Source organism: Sciurus carolinensis, chromosome 4 (genome assembly GCF_902686445.1).
Source record: "Sciurus carolinensis chromosome 4, mSciCar1.2, whole genome shotgun sequence".
In the NCBI taxonomy this organism is placed as follows: domain Eukaryota; kingdom Metazoa; phylum Chordata; class Mammalia; order Rodentia; family Sciuridae; genus Sciurus; species Sciurus carolinensis.
The window spans coordinates 95,368,658-95,396,469 of NC_062216.1; the positions used below are offsets into that span (position 1 = coordinate 95,368,658).

The 27,812-nt window shown below is 36.0% G+C and overlaps 1 protein-coding gene across 6 annotated transcripts in view; it reads left to right on the plus strand.

Moving 5' to 3' along the window:
* The window catches only part of Far2 (fatty acyl-CoA reductase 2), a 151,613-nt gene that overhangs the window by 98,716 nt on the left and 25,085 nt on the right, over nucleotides 1–27,812 (plus strand). For all 6 annotated transcript variants that reach the window (XM_047548358.1, XM_047548353.1, XM_047548352.1 and 3 more), the window contains 3 exons: nucleotides 9,774–10,002; nucleotides 21,243–21,418; nucleotides 24,287–24,466. In XM_047548358.1, coding sequence (XP_047404314.1) covers nucleotides 9,814–10,002; nucleotides 21,243–21,418; nucleotides 24,287–24,466 — 545 coding nt within the window. In that variant the 5' untranslated portion in view covers nucleotides 9,774–9,813. The remainder of the gene's footprint in view (nucleotides 1–9,773; nucleotides 10,003–21,242; nucleotides 21,419–24,286; nucleotides 24,467–27,812) is intronic.

The following is a 27,812-nucleotide window of genomic DNA, read 5'->3' on the forward strand; positions in this document are numbered from 1 at the left end:
TGCTCAGATGGATAAATGGCCAGAAATGGCATGATTTAACTGGATAGTCAAGTATTTGGAAGGAATATGAATGAATATAGGTGACAAGAAAATTTGGGGAAGATATATGTGGATAGACTTCTCTGAGTGAATAACATGAATATATTTATGTCCCATATGACTGTTTACCAAAGTGACTTCAGCAGAGAATTTTAATAATCAAGTGGATAGGATGACCCATTCAAGGGATATCTATCAACCTCTTTCCCCAGCTATTCCTGTCATTACCCAGTAGACTGAAGAAGAAACTGATCATGGGGGTAGAGATGAAGATTTGCATGGGCTCAGGAACATGGACTTGCACTCACCAAGGCCATTCTGGTTGACAATCTCTGCCGAGTAACCAATCTTGCAGCAGCAGAAACCAACACTGAGTCCCTGATGTCACCATTCCACACGTGATCAGCTAGCTACTTGGCAGCAGGTTTATCACACTGGACTACTTCCATTATGGGAGGGGAAGTGTTTTGTTCTTATTGGAATACACAGTTACTCTGAATACCAGTTTGCTTTTCTTGCACAGAATGCTCTTGCCAAACTACCATCCATGGATTTATAGAAAACCTTTTCTACCATCACATTTTGCTTCTGGTGTTGCTTCTGGTCAAAGAACTCTCTTCACAACAAAGTGGGCAGAGGGCCAGTTATCATTGAATTCACCGGTCTTACCATGTCCCCTGTCATCCTGAAGCAACTTGCTTGATTGAACAGTGGAATGGCCATCAAAGACTCAGTTACAGCACCAGCCAGGTGGTAATACCTTGCAGCACTGGAGCAAGGTTCTCCAGAAGACTGAATGTACTCTGAATCCTTGTCTATTGTGTAATGATGTTTCTCCCATAGCCAGGACTCATGGGTGCAGGGTCAAGGGATGGACATGAGAATAGTACCATTCACTATTACCCATAGTGACACACCAGCAAAGTTTTTGCTTCCCTTATACTGTCCCTATCACCTTATACTCTGCTGGCTTAGAGGTGATAGATCCAGAGGGATAGATCCAGCAAGAGATACAACAATGAATTCACTGAGCTGGACACTAAGACTGCTGCCTGCCCACTTTAGATTCCTCAGGACCAAATCAACAGGTAGAGAAGGGCATTACTGTGCTTACTAGGGTGGCTGATCCTGATTACCAAAGGGAAATTGGATAGCCACTCCACAGCAGAAGTAAGAAAGAGTATGGAGTATAGGAGATTTCTGAGAGAATGTCTCTTAATATTACCATACCCTGTGATTCAGATCAATGGAAAAATACAACAAAACTCAATACAAGACAGGGCCACTTTGACCCAGACTCTCCAGGAAGGTTTAGGTCACCTCACCAAGTGAAGAACCATGGCCAGCTAAGGTGGCTGTTGAAGGAAAAGGAAACAGAGAATGGGTGGTAGAAGTAGGTATGTATAAATACCAGCTATGACAGAGATTAGGACTATGATTTTCATGTGTGTTTCTCCCTCCTTTTGTTAAGAACATGTGTGTGCATCACAGATGTCTTTGTTTTCTTCCCTCTTTTATCCCCTTATGTAACATAAAATGTACCAACTTTACATTGCAGGATTTATGTGTTGTTAATTTTCATCTTAGTATGTAAAAGATTATCAAGGAAAAAGGTAAAAGTCAACCAAGAAATTTGCACCCTCTTTTGGGGAAAGGATTAGTGCATTTGGGGTTGGAGGCAGGGCAGTTGTACCATGTCAAGTGAGATTATGACCTTGTTATTGTTTTTAACTGGAACCTATATATGGTTTAAGGAGATGTATATGATTGTCAAGTTGGCAAGGGGTGGACTTGCCATGGTTAATTTTTTGGGTTAATTTTGCTAAGCCATGGTGCCCAGATATTTGGTCAAATATCATAGCTGTTCCTATGAAGAATGTTTTTTTATGGGATTAATATTTAAATTGGTGGATTTTGAGTAAAGTGGATTCCACACCACAATGTGGGGTAGGCCTCATCCGATCTGTTGAAAAGGAACAAAGGCACATCTCCCTAGAGCAAGAAGAAATTCTGCCAATAGATAGCCTTTGGATCTGACCTGCAGATCTTTCCTGGCCTACCTTACAGATTTTGGCATTACCAAGCTTATACAATTGTATGAGCCCATTCCTTACAATCTTTCCTTAAAATCAATCTCTCTCTCTCTCTCTCTCTCTCTCTCTCTCTCTCTCTCTCTCTCTCTCTCTCTCTCTCTCCCTCTCTCTCCCTTTCTCTTTTCCCACTCCTAATATACACTCAATCACACACACACCCTGTTGGTTGTTTTTCTGAGAGAACACAAAAATAATCTATATCATCTTTTTTAAAAAGCTTTTCACTCTAAGCAAAGTCAGACAAAATCTATTGACTTTTTATTCATTCTCAGTTGGATTCCTGTTCTTTTCTCATTGGATCAGTATATCAATTATTCTTTTATTTGTAATTCACCTCAATTTATAAATCACCAAGAGGAAATAGGACATATCAAGATTTACATTTGATTGTGGCTGTCTTGATATCCTTTTTGAATATTTATATGCAGATTGATGTTGAATGCATCTCCTAGAAACAATAATAATACCTTGCATTTTATGTAATGATTTACCAATTAATTAACAGGGATGTTTACCTATTCATTATTCACACCTAACTGTATGTAGCACACAGTAGATACTCAATACATGTGTTTAACTAATTATATTGATCTGATGGATTTGGGTCATGTCTTTTTCATTTTTGTTATACATTTTGTTTTAAGACTTACTAATGAGCTAACAGAAACGAACCAGGATGAATGTATTGAGGTGACTGCTAAATTTGGTGTTACTGAAGCCAGCCTGGACCTTCCTTCCCCAGCTGGGACTGTTTCCAAATTGGTTTTGCTTGACTATGGAGCACTACTAATTCAATTAGTAAGGCCTATTCCCAATAGCTGCCAATAAGTACCTCTGGAGGTTAATATCTTCTGTCAAGTTTTCTTTTCTACCGGTAAAACTTTAAAGGCACCTGAGTTCACTGCTGAATTGTATAATTCAGGATATACTCAGGAAACTAAAGCAATAAAAAGAAAGGGCTCTCTGATAAAAACCTTTTTTTACTAAGTGTTTGACAAACAGATATGTGACTGACACATAAACTTTTAAGGCCTGGATTGATGAGGTCTCTCTGAGTTCATTATAAAATACCTGTCCATCATTCCACAAATGTTTGAAAACCCAGAATCAACATTGTACTTTTATGTTATAAAATGGAAAAATAAGACCAATGCATTTAATTCTTTGTAAACATTTACTCCAGAATTTCAAAATTGATATTAATTATTGTCAGGAGTTACTTTGCTCTCTAATCGAAAGTATGCATAGGTCTCTGTTGATGTGTATTTGTGTATGCATTGGTTTGCTCAGGCTATCCGAACAAAATACCACAGACCAGGCAACTTAAACAACAGACATTTATTTGCTCACAGTTGTAGAGGCTAGAAGTTCAGGATCAAGGCAATGGAACAATCAGATTCTGTCTTCCTGGTGTGCAGACTGTTTTTTCCTGTGTCTAGCATGGTTTTTCCTGTACACGTGCTTGGAGAGAGCTCTCTGATTGCTCTTCCTCTTCTTATAAGGACTTTTCTATCAGATTGAGGCCCTACCCTTATGTCCTCACTTGATATTAATCACCTCCCAAAAGTCTCTATGTCCAAATACCAACACATTGGGGTTAGGACTTCAACCTCAATTTTAGGGGACACAATTCAGTCCATAACAGTGGGTAATGTCAGTTGGGCCACATTTTTAAAAATCACAGTATAACTTAATCCAAGGAAATTCGTTTTGCAAGTTTCTTTACATTTCTAGAACTATAGCAAAAGAGGAAACTATAAATTACTGTCAATAATTTACAAGAACTTTTTTTAAAGTATGTATTATTAAATTGCCTTTCATTTTACAGACATGAAACAAAACTCTTCACCTTTAATCTTACCACACTACTATATAACTACTATTATTTATTTCATTCAACTCCAATCTCTGCCACTGATGAAATTCTGGTGACTTGTAATGGACCTTATGTGTATGCAGGTTTGAACATTATTGTGCTTATTATTTTCCTTAAAACAATATAATTATTAAAATAATTTCTGTGTTTAATTTTAATTAAACATAATAGCTATCACTGGCTGAGTTTTACAAGAGAGTATCCATTTTATCTGTTAAACCAGTCCATATTATTGTGCCCACTGCCAACCAAAATACCATCTGTCTACAGGAGCTCTCTTTCAACCCATAGTATTTTTTTACTCTTAAAAAAAAAAAAGACAACAGAATCATCAATAGATGAGGTTGACTTGATTATCCATGGAATTATTCGTATATAGCAACTAATGCTATATGATTTCTCAAGTTTGTCCATAATAGGTTTGGATGTATAAAATTGAGAGGTTTGAGTTACATGAAATCTGGGGTTAGTGGGATAATTGATAGTGCAGAGATGAAACAAAATTTAGTTAAAATTTTAACATTAGATTAAAAAATTTAAATTGTGGTTAAAATTAAAAGACTTCCTGGAAAAGTCTTCCTTCTCCATTTTGAATACTATCAAGATTTGTTACACACACATGTAATTTGTTTGGGCAAATGTAGTTAGCTGTGAATGATTTAATACAGGTAAAATAAAGATTGACAGTGAAACATATTTGTATTTAGCCTACCAAGCAAAAATGTAAGTGCTGAACTTTTTAAAAGGATGTTCTAGAAAATTTTAAAGTTCTAGAACAATGACTCTCTAAAACCGGGTGATTTTCCCTCCAGGGCACATTTAGCCAAGTCTAGAGACATTTTGGGTATCACATTTGGGAGGTCGGGGGTAAGAGAATGTCCATTATCAACAAGGGGCCATCGATGCTGCTAGCCCTCCTACATTGCCCTGGACAGCTTCCACAACAAAGATTTAACTGATCAATAGTGCCAAGAATGAAGAACCCTATTCAACAGAAAGGTACCCAAGAGGCAAAGTGCCCTGTTTCCTTATGAAAATATTCCTTTCCTAACATTGAAGGTAATGACGGGTAACATTTGCCTTTGGGAAGGATTACCCTATCAGTAATGAAGCAGACTCTCCCTAACCTAAAGGAAAATCACATCCTGTGCTTTAAAAAAAAAAAAAAAAACAACAACAAAAAAAAACTTTAACTTTCAGAGTCAGTTTTAGATGATGAATAAGTATCCTCATTTTTCATACATACTCCAGAAATTTTATGCATGAATGGCTTGAAAAGTCACTGGACTGGAAAAAGACCAATCTGAAGGGAAAGAAATCATTTCAGTTTATTTTAATTGAATAAAGAAAAAGAACGGTGGTCTGCAAAAAGCCTGTAAAAATAGAGAGGAGATACAACTTGGGGCATATTAAGAGGCAAAATTTTTGGAACATGGTGACATGATTAGCTCTAGGAAAATATGCAAAAAGGAGGTGTCAAAGATGACTGTGTGCTGTAATTTGGATGTGGGATAGATGTAAGTACTATTTTCTTATATCCACCATGACTCAGGTTGGCGAGTGAGGATGAAAGATGCAGTAGAATTAATCCAGTAATTTAACACGTGGCCTAATATATGGCAGAATTTCCACAAATATTTACTAAATACGAAAAAATACTTCTCCCCAAAGGATTACCAAGACATTTGGATAAACTTGACTCCCTCAAGTGGCTCATGTATGACTTGTGATATGCCTAAGTCAGTCAGAATATTATCCCTCCCCATCATCCTGAGTAATGCAAGGTATCTGGTGTTTGAAAGAAAAGGGAGTGATGGGATTCAGCCTGTGTATTTTTATCATATGTCTACTATATCCCAGCACTATATCTTAGCACTGGAAATAGCAATAAGCAGGCTTTACACAGGACTCCAAGTATTAAAATAACTAATTTTTAGTTTTCCACAAGAACCCCTCACTCCCCCACAAAAAGTTCCCATACACTGAAAACTGCAACACATGTGTAACTTTTTTTAAAGTGTTTTTTTTTAATTTTTATTTATTTATTTATTTATTTTTTATTATTGTAAACAAATGGGCACATGTGTAACTTGACACAGCTATAATGGTTCAATATTTTGACATCCGTTCTCTAAAAATGAGATGTTTTAAAAACAAAAGGAGAGTAAAAATTGTTTTTCTGTACTCTGACCATGAAAACTAGTGATTTTAAGGAGAAATGAAAATGCTCCAGAATAGATATGAAGAATCTCAGCTGGTGCACTTCAAAATGTCAACTAAAACAGAATTTTTAAAAACTAAATCTAAGTTATGTAAAGCTGATTTATTGCCATTTCCAGTGCTGAGACAGTGTCTGGCAGATAGTAGATCTTCAATAAAAAGACACAGGCTGAATCCCATCAGTCTCTTCTCTTTTTCTTTCAAACATCAGATATCCTAAATTATTCAGGATTATTGGGAGGGATATCCTGATTTAGGCTTCTCACAATCCATATCATGAGCTTGAGGCATAAGAAAGCATCCTTTGCTCTCTACCATGGTAGTCTAAGGTATAAAAGGTAGACTATGCTGTTCTAAACGTATTCCTCATTCTAGCATTGCATATACTCCATTACTGAGTGTGAAATCATATCAATTTTAGAAATAATTAATTTCACTTTTTAATAAATTATATTGAGTTAACAATTCCTGAACATTGTCAAGTTGTAATGTGTGGAATTGGGCTACAGAGAGTTTTGTATAAGAGTTTTTGAGGAATCAAGTCATATAATCACACTGGAAATAAGAAATGGAAAAATTAATTCTCTGACATTTTTCAGAACCATTTGAATTGATTAGAATCATGGCCCCAACTGCTGTGCCGTGTCATGGATAATGAGAGCTAGGTTTATGTTATCTTTTTCTGTTCAAGCACTCAATGTACTCTGGTATGGATTTTGTTGTGCTTAAGAAGTATTTAGACTCCAGACAGAGGAGGCAAATTCCATTATTTGGGGACATATTGAACTGTTCTTTGTCACACAAGAAATAGGCTCATTTAAAAAAAAGAAAGAAAGAAAGAAAGCAAAAAGAAGTAGTCTCATTAAAGATACCTTATTTTCTCTCTAAAATTATAAATTCTGTGTTGCAAAACTATGTCTGGGACCAAAATATAGTAACAGTATATTTTCATTTCTAAAAATTATTATTCCATAAAGCCTATGATATTTCAAGTCTGCAAAACAATTGAGTTCCCAAACTCAGTTTTCTACCTATATTTCCCTGCCACCCATGGCCATTTATGCCTAATATCATATTAAATGATGAGGGTACCTAAACATTTTATGTATAAAGGAATAGGTAAGATGTAGTTGCATTTGGTGAAAATACTTTACTTGGTTCTTATGAGCGATTGAATTATAAATCATCTCCTATTTCCAACAGAGGGTACATAAAATACATAAGGCAGGACATTTAAAATACGTGTCCAAAGGAAAGGCAGAAATCATTAAGGAGAAATATATAAAACCAGTGGCTCTACTACTAGACAATACTTGAGTACATGATATTGGCAATTATGTTTCTAAGAGTATTACATGAATTAACTCATTTCATCCTTACCATGGAACTATTAAGAGGATTCTTTTTAATCCCCATATTTCTGATGAGGAAACTGAAGCATAGAGAATTTAACAATTTGCCTGAAGTCACACAGCTCATAAGTATTAGAATTTGATTTCTGGCAGTCCTGCTTAAATTTACATGCTAATCCAGGACACTGTACTCTTCCAGACTTGGTGACACAACTTTTCTATGTTTCAAGGCAGGAAGGCAAGAACATTTAATACCTTTTCCAAGTGCTACATTCTCGAAAAGTCAGTAGGTGGATTATAATAGGAGAAACATTATATAACATGACAAAAACATCATTAATTGCTGTTTGCACAGGACCTAAATGGGTTTTACAAAATAATATTTCTCACATCAACTATCTAAACAGGGGGCTTAAGTAGTTAACTGTGAATATAGGTAATATGATTTGAATTCCTTAAGGGAATAGTATTGGTGATTTATGTCATCAGTCCCTGTTTTATTTACTTCAGACCATCTGTACCAGTCTATAATTAACTTGTTTATGAATTTATTTGCCTTTGTGTCACAGGTCTCCCCTGCTAGGGTAAAAGAAAGTCTTATGTGTTCTTTCTGTTTATCTTCAGAATTTAGCATGGTATCAGGCATAGTTGGTGCTCAAAATTATTTGTTGTATAAATTCTGATATGAATGAATCCCATGAAAGTAAAGAGTTTTGCCTAAGAACATAGCCCCCAACATCCTCAAAATATAAATTATGGTTATAAAAAGTCATTATTCTTAAGAAGTTACTAGAGGGATCTTGACCAGAATTGAGGAGACAGTTTGTTGACTTTTTTTGTTGTTGTTGTTGTTTCCTTCTTTAGAAGCCCTGGTGTCAGCCTCAGTCCCTGAACTCATGTTCTGCAGAATCCACCCAAACCTTGCCCAAACAGGCAGTTGAGGACTTTCTCACTTGACAAAGTTAGTGAACGGGAAGGACAACTGCTCCCACACCACCCACAATTTTCTACAAAGCATTCATCTGCTGCTTACAGTCAACAGTCTTCAATTTGAACTTGAAGACAAAATATTTCATGGTGCATTTTTACAGCATATAGTGCTTTCCATCCACACAGAATCCAAATGCTGTATTTGGCTTCCATTACCTTATTTTCCAACTCTTCTCCTATGCTCCTGGACATGGGGCCCTTGAATGGACAGAGCCTGTGGTCTGAGGTTGCTGTCATTCATTCTCCTCTGTCTTGGTTTTTTTGTTTGTTTTGTTTTGTTTTGTTTTGTTTTGGTGGAGGAGGGAATTGAACCCAGGAATGCTTACGCACCGAGTCACATCTCCAGCCTTTTTTTATATTTTATTTAGAAACAGGGCCTTCCTGAATTGCTTAGGGTCTCACTAAGTAGCTGAGACTGGCTTTGAACTTACTATCCTCCTGCCTCAGCCTCCTGAGCTGCTGGGATTACAGATATGCATCACTGTGCCTGGGCTCTCTGCGTTCCTTTTGTGCAGTAGCTTAACCCCAGGAGTAGCATTTGAAGAAGATGGTGCTCGCTCCACCCATTTTTTAGCTCAAGGAAGAGAATAACACATACATTCAGAAATGTCTAGGTTGGACAGGAACAGTTAGTTCAAGAGAAGCTATGTTATTTGCTTTAATATTTTCTCTAAATTAAACTTCAACAGATATATTAATTATATTTTGATTTTTAAAATTTTTGATAGCTATCCTAAGCTTTGATTTCACAGCTCCTGGGGCCACTCTTATGCTTTTAGGCCCCAAACACCCTCTCCCCGGCCCTTCCCTTGAAGTTTCAGCTCAGATATCACCACCCCAGGTGCCCTCCTGAAATATGCAGATCCTGCCATGTACCCCTCGTTGGTGAATCCTTTTACCTCTTTCCATATTGTATTTAATGAACTCTCGATTTGTCTGTCTCCTCCATTAGACTGCAAACAATTCCTTGAGAACAGGAACAAGTCTTAACTCATTTCTTTCCCACAGTTCCTGGTGCAAAATCTAGCATGTAGAGTGCACTCAAGAAGTATTGACTGAAAAGAACCGTTGCCCATAAGCCATGACACTCTTGGACTTTTTCCTGTATTCAAAACTTCTGGAAGCACCAGAAATATTCTAAGTGATTTTTGCATTTTAGGAATTCTAAAACTGTAACCTTTTGTTATCTCTCTTCCTCTTTAGGAACCTCTTTTCAGAGCTCTAAAAGAGAAAAAGAGGAATCATGTCCATGATTGCAGCTTTCTATGGTAGCAAGTCCATCCTCATCACGGGGGCCACGGGCTTCCTGGGCAAAGTGCTGATGGAGAAGCTGTTCCGCACCAGCCCTGACCTGAAAGTCATCTACATCCTTGTGAGACCCAAGGCTGGTCAAACCCTGCAGCAAAGGGTTTTCCAGATCCTCAACAGTAAGGTATGCCTCATGGGAAGAGCCCTGTGTGCTGGGAATGCGTTAGAGCACTGCGACAGCCTACGTGTTCCCTTGTAGGTCCAAACTGCATGTGGGTCAAAATATCTGTGCAGGCAGAGAAAAAGAGACTCTAGGATAGCAACCAACTGTGGTATTTTCCCCAGAGAGGGAAGAGAGTGCTAGATTCCATCCAGAGCAGGTGAGGATATCATTTTATTCTAAAAATTATTAATAGACAAAATACTAAACTCCTGGAGTGGATGTTCCTGGCTTGAAATCTGTCAGTCACAAGTTCATCTGAACTCTTCGCTAATTTTCATCTAAATTTAAGGTGATTCCCCACTCCCCAAATGTTAGATATTTAATTATGTCCTCTTCTATTATGTGTGGAACAAATATGATGATAAGTAGCCAAAAGTAATAGTTTCAGTTGTCCAAACACTAAATGATTTAGCTCCTATATCTATGAAAACTTAAATTTTATATTAGCTCATAAATTCTTCTAAGGCAAAATTCATTGAAAATAAAATATTTTGTCTCTATGAATGAGCATTTAGGCAACAAACCCTCACTATCCTCCAAAAAAAATGTTAGGCATATTGAATTTAAAGGCAGTATAGGTTTTGGTCTCTAACACATCTGAGTTCAAATGCTGACTTATCAATTTGTTGCCACTACCTGTTAAGCTCCAGATTTGCAATATTTAAAAATAGAAATGACAATAATTATCTACCAACGCAATTAAATGAGAAAACATACATGTATTTCTGGTTCAAAGTATCCTTTGGAATTTACAGAATCACTGGACTGTGCATAATGAAGATTTAAAGAATTGTTGATCTTTTTTGGTTTATTTTATAAAATATCTCCATGTGTGCAAATACTAACATCTAGTAGATACATGTATTTGTATATTGAATAGCACAGCACATTATAAATGACCCAGAAACACTGATGATCATATTTCCTTGCTGGCACCAGGGCAGGATTTCAGTACGAACCATTATTCAGTGACCTGGGAAGTCCTCTCATCTCATGATCTAAGTCAACCGTGGGCCACGTAGAAATAGCTAACATCTACTGGACACTGTTCCAAGGGTTCCTGATGCCATCCTCTTTTATCTTTGCAAAAATTCTGTGAATTAAGAGGCACTAACATCCTCATTTTATAGATACACTGAGACTTAATGTATTAATTTACCAAAATCTACCCACCTAGTATATAAGCAAGTCAGACTTTAAAAGCTCCAGTGTGACTCCATGTGTCCTCCTACCACATTCTGCCTTCAGAACTAATGGTTCTTAGGAATAAGACCAAAAGGGTGATATGACATAAAACAAAACCTAGACTAAACTCCTGATCCCTCTTCACAGCTTTGCTCAGTTATATATCCCCAGGGGACTTTGTTTTCATCACATAGTGGACATGCCCTTCAGTCCACGTAGCTTTGTTGCCAGTTAAGCATTTCTAGAGAAATTTTGTGGCAGACAATCTTGAGGTCAGCACAAGTTTTATCTGCTGCTCCTTTCAAACCACCACTGTGTTTGACAACCCAGCAATGATAATGTTGTTCTGGAAATCTCGATGATGCTGGGTACATCTCTGAAACAAGGGTAAATCCCCACACCTGTTTTCACTGTTGGGCTATTTGTTGTCAGCTATTTAGTTTTTCTGAACAATGATCCTCAAAGTGTGGTCCCAAGACCAGGAGCATCATATAACCTGGAACTGTGAGTTATTATCAGATGGTGCTGAAGACCATGGGCTTCAAAGTCACACTGACCTGAATTTCAGCATCATAAATTACTTATGTGACATGGGTATGATACGTAGCTTGCTGAACCTTGATTTCCTTATCAGTTAAAAGTGGTACTAATGCCTTGCTCACCCAGGGTGTCAGTCTCTGTCTCTCTGCCTCACACACACACTCACCCTCTCTTTCGAGATTTTCTAGATTCAAATCCAGGTCTGATATCATAAGATAAGGCTTTAATCACTACCCCTTATGGTTCCACTTTTCACTAAGTTATACTAATTAGTTTATTTGTATAGATTCTTTTTTCTGTGAGTTTTTCCTTAAAGAAATTATAGAATTGTGTATAATATACCTGAAAATTTTATTATTGAATCACTAGGTCTACATGGAAACAAGAACAGATTATATCATCTGACAATATTTTTTAAAAAAGAAAAGCTATTGATTAACAATCACCACTTTCCTGGCACTATCTGGAATTCATGTAAAGAGAGTTTCCATGAAAAGAATTACCTGCTTGATTTCATTTCTTGGTGTCCCAACACTGTCCACTGCACGAATAATTATGCTTCAGAATATGAGAATGCTATTGCCAACTGGCTGTAGATAATGCTCTGTGAAAATAAGGAATTACCTAACAAGTAGTTACTGGCCATCTGTGAAATGCAAGGTATAATTGCCCACATTTACTTTGAAACTGAACTTTGAAACAAAGATAAGTAAGCTGATCATGGTTTTTAATTATGTAGATTCATTTATATGTTTGTTTGTTTTCTGGTACTGGGGATTGAACCCAGGGATATTTTACCACTGAGCTACACTCCCACCCTTCTTTTTTTTTTTTTTTTTTTTTTATTTTGAGACAGGTTCTCACTAAGTTGCTTAGGGACTTCCTAAATTATTGAAGCTGGCCTTGAACTTGCAATCCTCCTGACTCAGCCTCTCTCATTGCTGGACAGGCATGCAGCACTGCACCCAGCCAGATGGTCTGCTTTTTAATAAAGAAAAAAATCTGTATATTAATTTTAACCTCTAGATTTAAAAAAATAATGTTAGAGTAAAAATAAAACTATTTCCAGGTGTTTCCATTTAACTAGGTATCTAGAATTACTTAGAGGACACGTTCCTATCTTTGAAATTATTGTTTTCATTTGTTGTCTAGATCTGTGCTATTCAATGTAGTAGCCATTAGCCATATGTAACTATCATTTCATAATAAGAAAATGAAATTTAAAATTCAGTCCCTCATTCATACTAGCCACGGCTCTGGTGCTCAATAGGTGCATGTGACTATTTTATTAGGCAGAGCAGGTAGAGAACATTTCTAATAATAGAAAATTTTATCAGGGCATTGATATAGATGATTAAGCATCTTGTGGAATAAGACTATATTGTCATCCAGATTTGCATGCAGAAATTTATTGACATCCTAACCATGTGCTACTAGTAGGTAAGGTGAAAAGATTATGAAGACAAAAATTAAATAGTCAAGTCAAGCTCAGAGCAGGCATGTAAGAAATATGCTGACACCAGATTCTGATAGACTGAATAATTGGAACTGGCCTGAAAACTAAAGTTATTGATTGTATGATGGAAAAAGCCCAAGACTAGAGTGGTGAGGAACTGTGAGTTAACCAGAGCTCTGACTGCCTCCATCTGTGTCTCCAGCTATGCCGTTTTGTTCTGGCTTGATCCCTTTTGCAATGAGATAGTTGCCATGGTTTCAGATGTCACACATACATATATGGCAATCTTTGGATGGTAAGAGGTGGCTCTCCCTCGGGTCTCCCAAGATTGATGATGCTTCTTTTCTAGAAACCCTCAGTAACTGTCCCTCATTTCTCATCCGCCAGGGTAGAATTGCATGTTCATTTCTAGCCAACCCCTGTGACCTGAACCTGAGGTGTGCCATGTGATGATCTGTTCAGAAATCTCAGAGATAAGACAATCACTGTTCAGAGATGAGTGTCCGTAGGTCATTCAGCCTTTCCCTGAAGGTAATATCATCTTCTAAAGCACAGTAGCTACTGAAGAATGGAGAACACCTGCATGATAACTGAGACTTTCAGAGAGGTAGAAGAATAGGTGTCAGGAGATAAATATTCTGGGTAGCACATTGTTCCTGAAGCCCAATAGACCAGAGTTGGCATCCTCTCTCCACCACTGAGCACTGACTTTACATAACCAAGTCTCAGGTTCCAAGTTACAACAATAATAGTCATTGTCTTTTGCACTACGGTAAGATGTAAATGAATTAATATAGGAAAGTCACTTAGAATTGTGCCCGGACCCTAGGAAGTACTTGGCATTTATTAGCTCTCCATATTCTTATTCAAATGTGGGAGAAAGTTTAGCTCTGCTTTTACAGCATGACACTCTAATTGAGGGTCGATTTTTTTTTTTTTTGGCCTTCTACTAGTGAGATGATTTCTTACTATCTAAATAATAATGATAATCATAATCATAATCATAATAGAGTACTCAAGTGATGCTGGTGAAGATGGGAAAGATAAATGTGAGATCTGTGGTGAGTTTAATTTGTTGAGTAGTTGTGACTGAAATCATATGGCTCACAAAGATGAGAGTATTTACTATCCAACCCTTTATGGAAGTTTTCCAACTCCTGGAATAGAGAATCAGAAAAATGCCTTCTGATACAGAACAAACTAAACTTATTAGGTAAAATATGTTTTTATAAAATAATCTTAATGCACGGTTGATCTAGAGACAAAGGAGATTCCTAGAAGTTCAAAAATGAAAAGAAAGAACAGTAGAACAGTGAGTTGGGGGGCAGGGGTAGGAGCAGTCAATCAAAAATGGCCAATATTTATCAAGAGTCAGTCACTTTCCCCTGTGCCAGGGGAAATGTAGGGATAAAGTAGTAAATAAAACAGACTTGGAGATCGACCTCAAAGACAATCCAGTGAATTAGATATGTTTTATAAGAAATAAATAAATTTAGGTATTTTGAAAAGTCTTGGAAGAAAAAGAAGAGAGAGAGAGATCAATAACAGGACCTGCTTCAAAATCATGTGTCTAGAGAAGACTCAGAGATGGTGTCAACAAATCTTAGAAAAATTTAGTGTGTTCAATAAAATGTAAGAGGATGATTAAAACTATTAGGAAATCCTATTTATCATCAATTGAGAAGGCTCCCTTACCCTGGGGTTGGTAGTTTCCTTAAATAGCCTAAACGTATTCTCTGAAAAAACTCTGTTTTTCATCATGTTTTTGTGGCCAATGACCCCACCTTTTGGGAGGTTCTTCCTTTTTTCCTATCCACTGTACCTCTGAAGGGGGTGTTAGGTAGACTCATCTCCATGTTTTTACAGCTTCACAACTCATTCTGCAACAGCAAGGGTGGGAACCAATGGATGTTTTCAGGTTTGAAGTGAGTTGTTTCTTGAGCCTAGGTCTAGAATCAAGTAAAAAGAAATCCTTTGATTCAGGCACACAGTGTGACAGCTTGTTATACGTGAAAGACCTGAGTGAATAGATTAATGAAAAAGTGAAAGGAAGAAGGAGTGTGTGTTAGATACAATATCTAAACACTGAAAAAAAAATGAAATTCACTAAACTTGTTCATTCAACAAATCTCAGTTGAGTACCTACTAAGTGTCAACACTGTGCCAGTTGTGGAGGATATCACAGCAACACATGAGAGTAATGACCACGAAAAGTCCTCAGATCTCAAATTAAAGGGAGAAAATGGGTGCAGGTAGTGTGCTGTTGGTTTTCCATTTGAAAAAATGTTATCGTGTTTGCCACACTTAAAACTCTTATTCTCACCAAGTGTTATATTAAGAAAGCATAAAAATCAGCATTACTAAGTGCTATGGTTTGGATATGAGGTATCCCCCAAAAGCTCACGTGTGAGACAGTGCAAGAAGGTTCAAAGGAGAAATGATTGAGTTGTAAGAGTCTTAACCCAATCAGTGAATTAATCCCCTAATAGGGATTAACTGAGTGGTAACTGAAGTGGTAGGGTGTGAATCCGGGAGGTGGGAATTACGGTGTGGCTTTGAGTATATATTTTTATCTGGCGAGTGGAGACCACTCTCTCTGCTTCCTGATGATGTGAGCTGCTTCCCTCTGCCACACCTCCATCATGGTGTTCAGCCTCACCTCAAGCCCTGAGGAATAGAGTCAGCTGTCTGTGGATTGAGACCTCTGAAACCGTGAGCCCTCAAATAAACCTTTCCTCCTCTATAATTGTTCTGGTAGGGATCTTTTAGTCACGGCAGCGAAAATCTGACTAAAACTCTAGGAAATGAATTTTTTATGTGTGTATGCCCTTAAATAACCCTATTTTGGAAAACTGATTGGAGTGACCCACTTTGGGAATAACCAGTCTGCATTTTGGCCCCCTCCTCCAATTCTAATCAAATAAAGAAATAAGATAGAATCCACAATACTGTAATACTTAACAGGAATGAAGCCCATGCTGATTGGAAACATGTCAAGCAATAAAGAAGAGTTAGTGTTTTTCTCTGGCATCGCTTTCACATCCTTATGAAGTTTAGTCTCAGACAAACCTAATCCAACAACCATTCTCTATGTGGAGGTTACTCAGTGTTCTTGTCTGGTCCAGTCAAACTACACTTCTGGTGTATGACCACTCTCACTCCTGTTCATTCTTAACTCTGAAGAGTCTTCCTGTCTGGGTTAGTTTCTCCTGGAAGGCTTCATACTCTGCAAATATTTATTGAGTATTTAATGTGAATCAAGGCCTGGTCTAGATAATGCCATTTAATTTGACTATTTTGACATGAACACAGTGATTCAGATCCAGGAGTAACTTATTTCTAAGTAGGTCCTTGGTATAGTGCTTTCTTTTTCTCCCATAGTGCTGGGTTGAACCCAAGGCCTTGTACATGACAAGTGGCAAGTGCTCTACCACTGAGCCACACACACAGCCCCTTGTACAGCTTCCAAACAATATTTCTCCCCAGTCATCCATAGTAATTTGTGAATTCTAACTCAACATAAGTATTCTAATGCTCCGAAAGGTAGGTCGACATGTTGTTGTCAGGCACGGGGGGCTTGCAAGTTTTTCCTTCAGATAAAATTAAAATGTTACCAATTTGTCCTCAGGAAATATAATCAAGAGGACATCTGTTCTATTTATCAAAATTCATACATCTGCTTCATTCTTTTCCTTTCATGGTATACATAGCTACCACCTCTCACTTCCTGTTTCCTTGCTTTTAGAGAGAGACAATTAAGAATGAGATGCTTTGGAAGAGTTTTTTGTTTTTTTTTTTTGTAAATCCATTTGCCACACAGAAGTGAGACTTGAAAATCAGAAAAGAGGATTCATTTTTGTACTTATGACTAAGTTTCTGAAGGATTTTCAGAACACTTAAAGGGACATATCACTAGAGGGGAATGTATGTTAATTAATGATAAATTCTTGAGGAATTTCTCAAAGATAATTAAGGTGACTCTAAGAAAACAATCAGAAACACATAAATAATATACAAATATATTTATTTTAGTATTATTTATAATAACAAAAACTCAAACCAATTCAAATGTTCTATAATAGAGGAATGATTAAACAAACAACAATACATACATGTGTTGGATTAGTAGATCTGAATTAAAAATCATGTTTTATAAAATAGTAAATGGCATGAGGAAATGCTTGCAATATGTTCAGTGCAAAAAAAAGATGCACAGCCCTATTCACTATAATATCAATTAATGATATTAATTGCTTGGAATAATCTTGGATTAATTTTATGTTTTGACATTTTCAAATTACAATTATAATAAGCATGCTACTTTTATGGTAAGGAAAAAAGAACCCTCTTTAATAGTGAAAAAATAAAAACAGTACTCAACTTTTCAGTTTTCCAAATATAATTACCACAAACATGTTATACTGTTATGGTGGGGAAAATGAAACACCTATCTTTTAAAATAGCAAATAAATAAGGCAGTAAAGCAGTCACGAATATGAAGTTTTCAAAATTATGACAGCAGTTATAAGTTCAGTCCACTTTTAGTTTTGAAACTGTTTATCGGAGCTAATTATTTGACTTATTTTATTAGCAATATGATTCCAAGTATTTAACATCACTTAAAAATCATCTTCTAATATTTCACAAAATCTAAAGAGCTTCTGAGGAAACCTTGGCAGATTTCGTGTTTTCATGTGAACATGCTCACTCATCAGGACCAGTGCTCTTTAATTTGTGGGTACCCCAGGATCCCAGACTGGCTGCTTAGTGTCTCAGTTATGAAAAATGTGCTCACTTAATTATGAACCAATCAGCTTTCCATTGTATTCTAGATAAGAAATCGACATTTTGTCTATATTGCTATCTTCAATATGGCTTGACTTAAAAAGACCCAGTGGCTCTTTGCCACTGAACAGATAATGAATTGCAAATAAATCATTCAGTTGTGTAGTCCAAAGAAATGCTGAGAGCACTCTGAGGTTTCTTAGTGCCTTAACAATGTTTCTTTTTACAATAATCATGACCCATATTTATCCACTTAGTCACAAATAAACTTCTTTAAGTATTTCCTTAAGATAACATCAAGAAGATGACATCCATATCTGGAAAATAAACCTCTAAGTAGCTGAACTTATGTTAAGAGTGATGTAGTTAATTAAGAGTGATTAATTCTTAATCAGATTCTAAAAAACAGTTTTCATTGAGAGAATATCAGAAATAATTGGATTTTTCCTATTAAGTTATAGTCTTTAGATAAGGGAAGGTCTAGAATTTGCAAAGCAAATTCTGAGAATGCCATGCCAGACAAAATTCAAGGTTTGGGAGGTGAGGAGGACTTTTTTGAATGATGTCACCAGGAAGTGGATTTAAAGCAGACAAAACTTGGCAGGTTGCACTGGACTGTTCATATCAACTTCTCTGGAAAAATGTGAATTGCTCAATAAGCCCTCAGTTGTCCCTGAAGTAAATCAGCTATGAAATATAATGGTGAACTTTGGACAATGACTCATGCATAGTTTCATACTGTGACCTCAATTCACAGAACATGATTCTGTTTCAGACCATTTTATGAAATGGTTTGAATCCTTTCAAGACTATCACTGTTAAGCAGTTTCTAAAACGCATACAATTAATCCGTAAGAGGTACAGCAATTCATTTAAACAAATTAACTTTGAACTAAAAAGAATTCACTTTGAACTAAACACCTGCAAAGTAAAAGCCAATAACTCTACTACACCATGCTGCATTATGGTCTTTTATAGAAATGAAGCACCCAAGGAAAAAAGAAAAAAAAAAAAAAACCTTCCAGATTAATCCTTTACATTTTATGGGAATTGATAGTGAACTAGCACAATCCCAAAATTTTGAGATTTTACTACAGAAGGGTACACTGGGCATAATAGGGTTTTGCTTTAATGTACATGTACTTATTTGCATTTAATTGTTCTCAGATTAGAGCCAATTTATAGAATCTATTGATTTGCTTGTGCTTGGCACTTTAAAAATTGTTACAATCTCTTTCACTTTGCAACACCAGATATTCCACAGAGACTGCTTTAGTTTGAAAAGATCTTATCCTTTGTTTTTTTTTTTTAACAAAATAAGTATATTAAGTAAGTTTTAGTGTGTTTTTAAGACTACATAGTATAGTTACATTTGAAGACGGTTGGGGGATTCAGTAAAATGAATACAAACTTTAATTATTAGAAAATGGATGATTACCTTCAATGAGCCCCAGAAAATAGATGCCTGTGATGCTTGCTCAGTGAGGTCATGTGGATAGCTACTTGACTAAGAATCCAAGTTCAGGGCCTCTACGTTGTTTCAAAAGCATTATGGAAATGTGATACCTCCACCCCTCACCCAGTTCCTGCTCCTTCTCCAGTGCCCCAGCTCATCACAAGCCAAAAGTTAAAAAGAGTTCACAGAACCTTAAATAAATGTCCAGTGAATAAAGTCTATGATATAGGTTCAAAAAGAACCTTCGACAAATTCAATTATTTAGAAAAGAGGGAATTGTACAAATTTTACATACACTTATCCAAAAATGTCCAACATGTGTTTGTCGTATAGTTGACATTTGGCCATGAAAGCACACATTTAATATGCTGATCAAGATTAGAGGAACCATTAACAATCTTTCTGGAAGAGCCAGTATAATGTCTTTGTTGAAACTGTGTCTAGGATACTTGAATAACCTTATCAATCCTGGATGTCAAAAAAACCCCACAGAGGATTGACCTAACTTCCAAATTATTTTCAAAATTGTAGTAACTCCCACTGAAAAGCGCTGTCTCTACAGTGTAGAAAAATTTTAGCTGAGAGACAGAAGTGTGTTAGCTAGCCAGGGCAGCATGCAGATTTGATTCCTTTCCCTAGTCATACTGAGTTTCCAGGATGATCTCTGAACCTGTTCTTGCCTGACATAAATGAGACATGATTCCTCTGACCACCTGATTCAAATTTTTATTACCCAACTAAAAAACCTGGGATAGATCTTTAATGGAGGGGAGAAGCCTGCTACCAAGAATCGAGGTGTAAAATGAAAGCAAGATTGGGAGTTAAAGCGGGCAAGAGGACTGTGTCTGTTACTACTACATTGTGTATAAAAATCACATACCAAATCTCTGCTAACTGTTCTAAACATTTTTAGCCATACGGATACTACAGTAAAATTCCATCTTATAAAAATAGGTCAGAAGAAAGATAATTTTTATTAAAATTGTGTTTTCTGAGAAGTGGAAAATACCAATTTAATCTAAGAATTTGTGTAGAAGGGAAAGCAGATAATCTGTTCCATTTCAATAACCATAATAAAAGCCAAAATTACCACTTTTCTTCCCTTTTCCCTTTATGAAGAAACTAGAATATTTTTTTAAAAAATTGTTAAAATTCCCCCAAAAGTACATGAGCTCATGCAATTCTCTTATTAGATGTTAGCTACCATTTATATTAGAAAAAGATTACTAAACATTTTTTTATGTTTCACTGATTACAAATTTGCTGGATTTCCTATTTTCTAATCATGTTTGTGCTGAAAAGATATCTTGTTAATCTGATCCAGTTAACCAAGCTGTGGGTAATTATACTGGTAATTTTGTAAAGGTTATGATAATGGCTGGTAGTTTTGCACTGAAACAATTATTTTCCAGCCCAAAATGGAAACTTTTACCACATGTCAACTTGAAGCTGCCTTCAATGGGAAAGATCAAGGCAGGATGTGAATGATCACTGCTTACGGTCACTCCTTCTACCCAGGAAGAGCTCAAAGTACACACCTTATTAGTAATGGGAACTGGCTTTTTCAAATATTTCTCAAGAGAAGCAGGAATTTACTAAACTGAACTGTGTGAAGTAAAGCAGATGGCTCTTGAGCAGGCAGACGCCTTCCTTGGGTGATGTCAACATTACAACTAAAACCGGTTTTTGAGAAATATAATAAAACAAGTCAATGCAAACAAGAATGATTTGGTGAAGATGATGATGATCTTTGTCTATTTACTTATATTTATGTTTCAGCTATTTGAGAAAGTCAAAGAAGTTTGTCCAAAAGTGCATGAGAAGATCAAACCTATTTACGCAGATCTCAATCAGAAGGACTTAGCCATCAGCAAAGAGGACATGCAGGAGCTCCTGTCCTATACCAACATCATCTTCCACTGCGCAGCCACTGTGCGCTTTGACGACCCACTGAGGTACCTTCCCATTTCCCCCTCCTGGCTTGCATATATGTGTGCATGCACACATGTGCAAGTAAGTTTCTTTATGGTGTCTATAAAAAAAAATTTAAAAAAACATATTCAATGAAAACAATATATACAAAGAAGCAAAATTCCAAAATTCCACCATCCAGAGATGACCATCTAATATTGTAGAGAACATACATTCCAACTTTTCTTTTTACACCTACTATTATATGATCTTTAACTTGACAAAAATGGTATCCTGATTAAGAATGATATTTTGCAACCTATTCACTTATAATTTGGATGTCTTTCATTACCAATAAATATTCTATTATTGGGAGGTTGAGACAGGAGGATTGCAAGTTTGATGTCAGCCTGGTAATTTAGCAAGACCTTATCTGGAAATAAAAATAAAAGAGGGCTAGGGTTGTAGTTCAGTGATAAATTGCCTCTGGGTTCAATCCCCAGTACCACAAAAAAATTATTACCATTTATATTGACTATGACATTTTATTATACGTGTATGTAATATACTCAACCAGCTCTACATTGGTGATCATTTGGATTGTTCTAATTTTTCACTATTATAAACAACTCTGCAATGGAAATTTTTGTTTATATGTATGTATATGTTTATATGTTTGTGTCTAGATGTATTTGTAACCCTTTGTGTACTCTCTTTGGAGTAAATTTACAGAAGTAGAATTTTCAGATACATATTAGATGTCTCCAGGTTATGAGAAATTTACATTACATTATAACATTAGTTGCTCTTCAAAAGGTAGTGTAGACCTACATTGTTCCTGTGTGTATGAATGCTTATTTCTTACACTCACAATATGATTCCTTAATTCTTTTTAATGTTGCAAATATGATAGTGGATATGGTATTGTATGTTTTTATTTTTATTTTTATTTTTTGATTATGGGAAAGTTTGGCAATCTTTATATGCTATTGACATTTTATTCTTTTGTGAAATGCCTATTCATGTTCTTTTCCTTTTTTCTATTGAAATATTTTTTCTTATTAATTTTGAGATTTCTTGGAAAATTCAGCATACTTTAACAATTCTTAATTTGTCTTCCAAATCTTTATTATTTGTGCGACTTTCATAATTTCTTCTATTATATTTTTAGTTTTATTTTTGCATTTAGACCTTTGATTCATTTAAAATTTAACTATATACAAGAATAGTCAGGAAAAATCTACAAACAGAAGAATGATGTAGGCATGAAAGTAGAGTTGCTATTGCTTTTCTTGCAGATGGCTAGCTCTTAAACAACATTTATTAAATTATTTATTTACATTCTATTGAAATAAAACTCTTATCCTCAATTCTTTAAATTCTTAGGCTTTCTCTGCCAATACCACACTGTTTTAATTACTGTAATATTTATCATATTGGGCAAGTATACCAAGAGCACTCCTTTTTAAATAGAATTTCCTTTTTTCACTTGATTATATTTCATGTTTACATTTAGAATAATTTTTCCAAGTTTTTAAAAATTTTGAGAGTTTAGTTAGCACTAACTTGAATATGTAGATTAATTTAGAAAACATATTTAAAATAGTCTTTCCATTTACTCCATTAATTAAGTTTTGTGTTGTGTTTTGTTTTGAACCCAGGGGCACTCCATCACAGAACTACGTACCCAGTCCTTTTTATTGTACTTTGAGTTGCCCAAGCTGACCTTGAACTTGTGATCCTCCTGCCTCAGTCTCCCAAATCACTGGGATTACAGGAGTGTGGCAACCATGTCCATTAATAAAATCTTAATATTTTCTTTATATATCCATTTCTGATTAACTTGATTTAATAAAAAATGTCTAGTTTGAATGTGCACCTTCCTTACACCTTATTACCTTCTCTAATTTTTGGTCACACACAGAAAAGTTGGTGATGTTTTACATAATTTTTATAAGGGAACATATTATTGAATTATCTTCAGCATCCTAGTCTTTTTAAAAAGCTTTTTCTGTTTGTTTCTCAAAATGCCATTAAAAATTATTTTTATAATTGCCTTTTCAAAACTTTATATCTGTTCATTGATTTTATTTTCCTCTCTTACTGCAGGGCTGGGATTTCACAACAATATTAAGTACGAGGAGTGATTATAGACATCCTTCCTAGCCCTTAAAGCAGTGTTCCCGGCTTTTCACCATTAAGTAGGACACTGGCCAGCAAACTGAGATGTACATTTTTTAATAATTTTATTTCTATTTAAGTAAACTTCTTTAATTAGAGAATAGATATTAAATGTCATTTTTAAACATTCAGAATATGTATAAATGATTATATGGTTGTTTTCTCTTTGATTTAAATTAGAGTAATAGGTTTCCTGATATCAGATAAACCACGTACTCCTGTGAAGAACTGTCATTGTTGCCGCATACTGTGTTTGTAGAGCTTTGGCTTTGTGTTCTATTAGCTACAATTTATGGTTTTGACCTCAATTTTCATGTCTGACCTGGATCTTTACAATAGCAACTTACATTGTTCATTTAAAAATCCACAATTTACTTGTAATTTCTAACTTTTGAGTTAAATGCTTAATTTATGTACTTTTGTTCTTTTAATGGCTGTTTATAAAAACCCAGTGATGAATTCAGAGGATCATGATCTTCCTTCCAGTTGATTAGAACCAAGTAACCTGTAAGCACGACGTGTACTGTGCTTCAGTGAAGAGGACTCAGGCACAGATCACAGCATCAGCACGACCAACTCCAGTGTCTCCCAGCTCTGTAACCAAGACCCATCCTTTCTCTCCTTGTTCTCCAAGGCAGCCTTGTTGATATGCCAGTTATTGGAGTAGGCACGGTCACAACAGGAGGATGCTGTGTCACTCATCATGTATCCCACTGCTTAATCTTTTCCAGACATGCTGTGCAACTTAATGTCACTGCCACCCAGCAGCTCTTGTTTATGGCCAGTCAGATGCCAAAGCTTGAAGCCTTCATACACATCTCGACTGCCTATTCCAACTGCAACCTGAAGCACATCGATGAAGTGGTCTATCCATGCTCCGTGGAGCCAAAAAAAATCATCGAATCCATGGAGTAAGTTGGGTCAACCAAAGGGATCAAGGAGTGGGCTGGTTGTTGCTCTCTTTGATTGTTTATCATTATTCATTAATAAAGTAATGAAGTGGGACATCCTTGCAGCAAAATGCTTTGAAAAGGTGTTAACCTCAGCTACCCTATCCTTGCGAGTTTCTTCATCCCCTAGTGGGGATTATACTGCTGATGGGGAAGGGAGATAGATAACTCTTGAAGAAACCTTTTGTTAAATAATTAAGCACTGCATGAGGTACTTGGGAATACCATAGACATGATTTCTTACTTCTTAATGATACCAGTATTATCACTAGTTAAAGGAAGTAAAATGTAGAGCATAAAAGTTCAGGAAAAAATTTTGTAGTCAGACTTACATGAATTCAATTTATGTCTACACAACATAGTAGCTGTATGACTTTGAGCAAATTCCTTGGTCTCTCCGAATCCAAGTTCCTTCTTTTGTAACATGGGTCTATCTTATAGTTGTGATAATGTATTAAGTTATATAAAGCAATTATTATAGTGCTGGAGTATAATCAAATGCTTAGTAAAGAAGGACTAATCAAGAGTAGGAATTCCTCCCAAGATCTGGCTGAAGGTGACAGTTGCTTGACATATTCATCTGAGATGGGCTTTCTTTACTGTTGTATTGTGCAGTCTCCAGTATTTGTCTCTTCTTACCAAACAACAGAAACCACTTTCTCCTTCGGCACTAGCCAAGTGTCAAAATAAGTTCATTTCTGTTTTCCACTTCTCTGTTCTACTGCTCTATTTTACCAACTTTAGCTCTTTTAACTCTACGTAAAAAATATTAAAGCAGAGAAAAAAATGACTATTTTACAGTGAATTTGTCAATTATAATTTCATAGAATATAGTACTTATGTTTAGATATATATATTTTTTTTAAAAAATGTTTTAGCTAAATCAGAAGTTTATTCCCTTTAGGGCAAATATTTTTATCTCATCCAGGTCTGAGAACAGATATTTTTACCTGTCACTTAAAAATATCCAGGACAAAGAAAAATGAAAGTCATCTAAAGGACCTTGGGGTTACTTGAAGTTGCTAATAAATGATGATTTGCTTCATTGGTGCAAAGGAACATTTCAGAGTCCCAAGTCTGTCAGGATAGTTGGAGAACAGTCAGGTGTAATTTGATGTCCAGAGTTGATGTCTGAAGTCAATATATATATATATATTTACATATATATATTTACATATATATACACATATATATGTGTGTACGTATATGTATATATACATATACATATATATAGTGACATATACATACATAACATTTGTATATAAGTTTATATTTTTTTTCTTTTTTTTTATTGTAAACAAATGGGATACATGTTGTTTCTCTATTTGTACATGGCGTAAAGGCATACCATTTGTGTAATCATAAATTTACATAGGGTAATGTTTGATTCATTCTGTTATTTTTTTGCCTTCCCCCCCACCCCTTCCACCCCTCTTTTCCCTCTATACAGTCCTTCCTTCCTCCATTCTTGCCCCTCTCCCTAACCCTAACTCTAACCCTAACACTAACCCCTCCCACCACCCATTATGTGTCATCATCCACTTATTAGCGATATCATTCGTCCTTTGGTTTTTTGAGATTGGCTTATCTCACTTAGCATGATATTCTCCAGTTTCATCCATTTGCCTGCAAATGCCATAATTTTATCGTTCTTTATGGCTGAGTAATATTCCATTGTATATATATACCACATTTTCTTTATCCATTCATCAATTGAAGGACATCTAGGTTGGTTCCACAATCTGGCTATTGTGAACTGAGCAGCTATGAACATTGATGTGGCTGTATCTCTGTAATATGCTGATTTTAAGTCCTTTGGGTATAGACCAAGGAGTGGGATAGCTGGGTCAAATGGTGGTTCCATTCCAAGTTTTCTAAGGAGTCTCCACACTGCTTTCCAGAGTGGCTGCACTAAATTGCAGCCCCACCAGCAATGTATGAGTGTACCTTTCTCCCCACATCCTCGCCAACACCTATTGTTGCTTGTATTCTTGATAATCGCCATTCTAATTGGGGTGAGATGGAATCTTAGGGTGGTTTTGATTTGCATTTCTCTTATTACTAGAGATGTTGAACATTTTTCCTTATGTTTGTAGATCTTCTTCTGTGAAGTGTCTATTCATTTCCTTAGCCCATTTGTCGATTGGATTATTTGTATTCTTGGTGTAGAGTTTTTTGAGTTCTTTATAGATTCTGGAGATTAGTGCTCTATCTGAAGTATGATTGGCAAAGATTTTCTCCCACTCTGTAGGCTCTTTGTTCGCATTGCTGATAGTTTCCTTTGCTGAGAGAAAGCTTTTTAGTTTGAATCTATCCCAGTTATTGATTCTTGCTTTTATTTCTTGTGCTATGGGAGTCCTGTTGAGGAAGTCTGGTCCTAAGCCGACATGTTGAAACTCTGGACCTACTTTTTCTTCTATAAGATGCAAGGTCTCTGGTCTGATTCCGAGATCCTTAATCCATTTTGAGTTTAGTTTCGTGCATGGTGAGAGATATGGGTTTAGTTTCATTCTGTTGCATATGGATTTCCAATTCTCCCAGCACCATTTGTTGAAGAGGCTATCTTTTCTCCATTGCATATTTTTGGCCCCTTTGTCTAGTATGAGAAAATTGTATTTATTTGGGTTTGTATCCGTGTCCTCTATTCTGTACCATTGATCCACCTTTCTATTTTGGTACCAATGCCATGCCGTTTTTGTTACTATTGCTTTGTAGTAGAGTTGAAGATCTGGTATTGCGATACCTCCTGCTTCACTCTTTCTGCCAAGGATTGCTTTAGCTATTCTGGGTTTTTTATTGTTCCAGATGAATTTCATAATTTCTTGCTCTATTTCTGTAAGGTACATCATTGGGATTTTAATTGGAATTGCATTGAATCTGTATAGCACTTTTGGTAGTATGGCCATTTTTACAATATTAATTCTTCCTATACAAGAACATGGGAGATTTTTTTTAACAAATCAGTTCCATCCTGAAAATGCTCTGAGGAGATATATATATATATATATATATATATATATATATATATTTACATAGCCTCCTTCTTATGGTGTTGTCTCTTGGAAAATATGGTTCTTATATATTTGAGATGCACAGGAAAGGGTCTGTCACACTGAGTTTCCTGCACCTCTTTCCACTGCTGATCCCTCTAATGCCTGACAGATTACAGTACAATTTGAGGCAGCAGAGGAGTTTCTGGGAGTTCACCAGAGAAACATGTAGGAACATTAAGTTTCCACAGTGAGGAACTTCTCTAGGTCCTCCATCCCACTCCCTCCCTCCCTCCCTCCCTCCCAGACTGTGACCA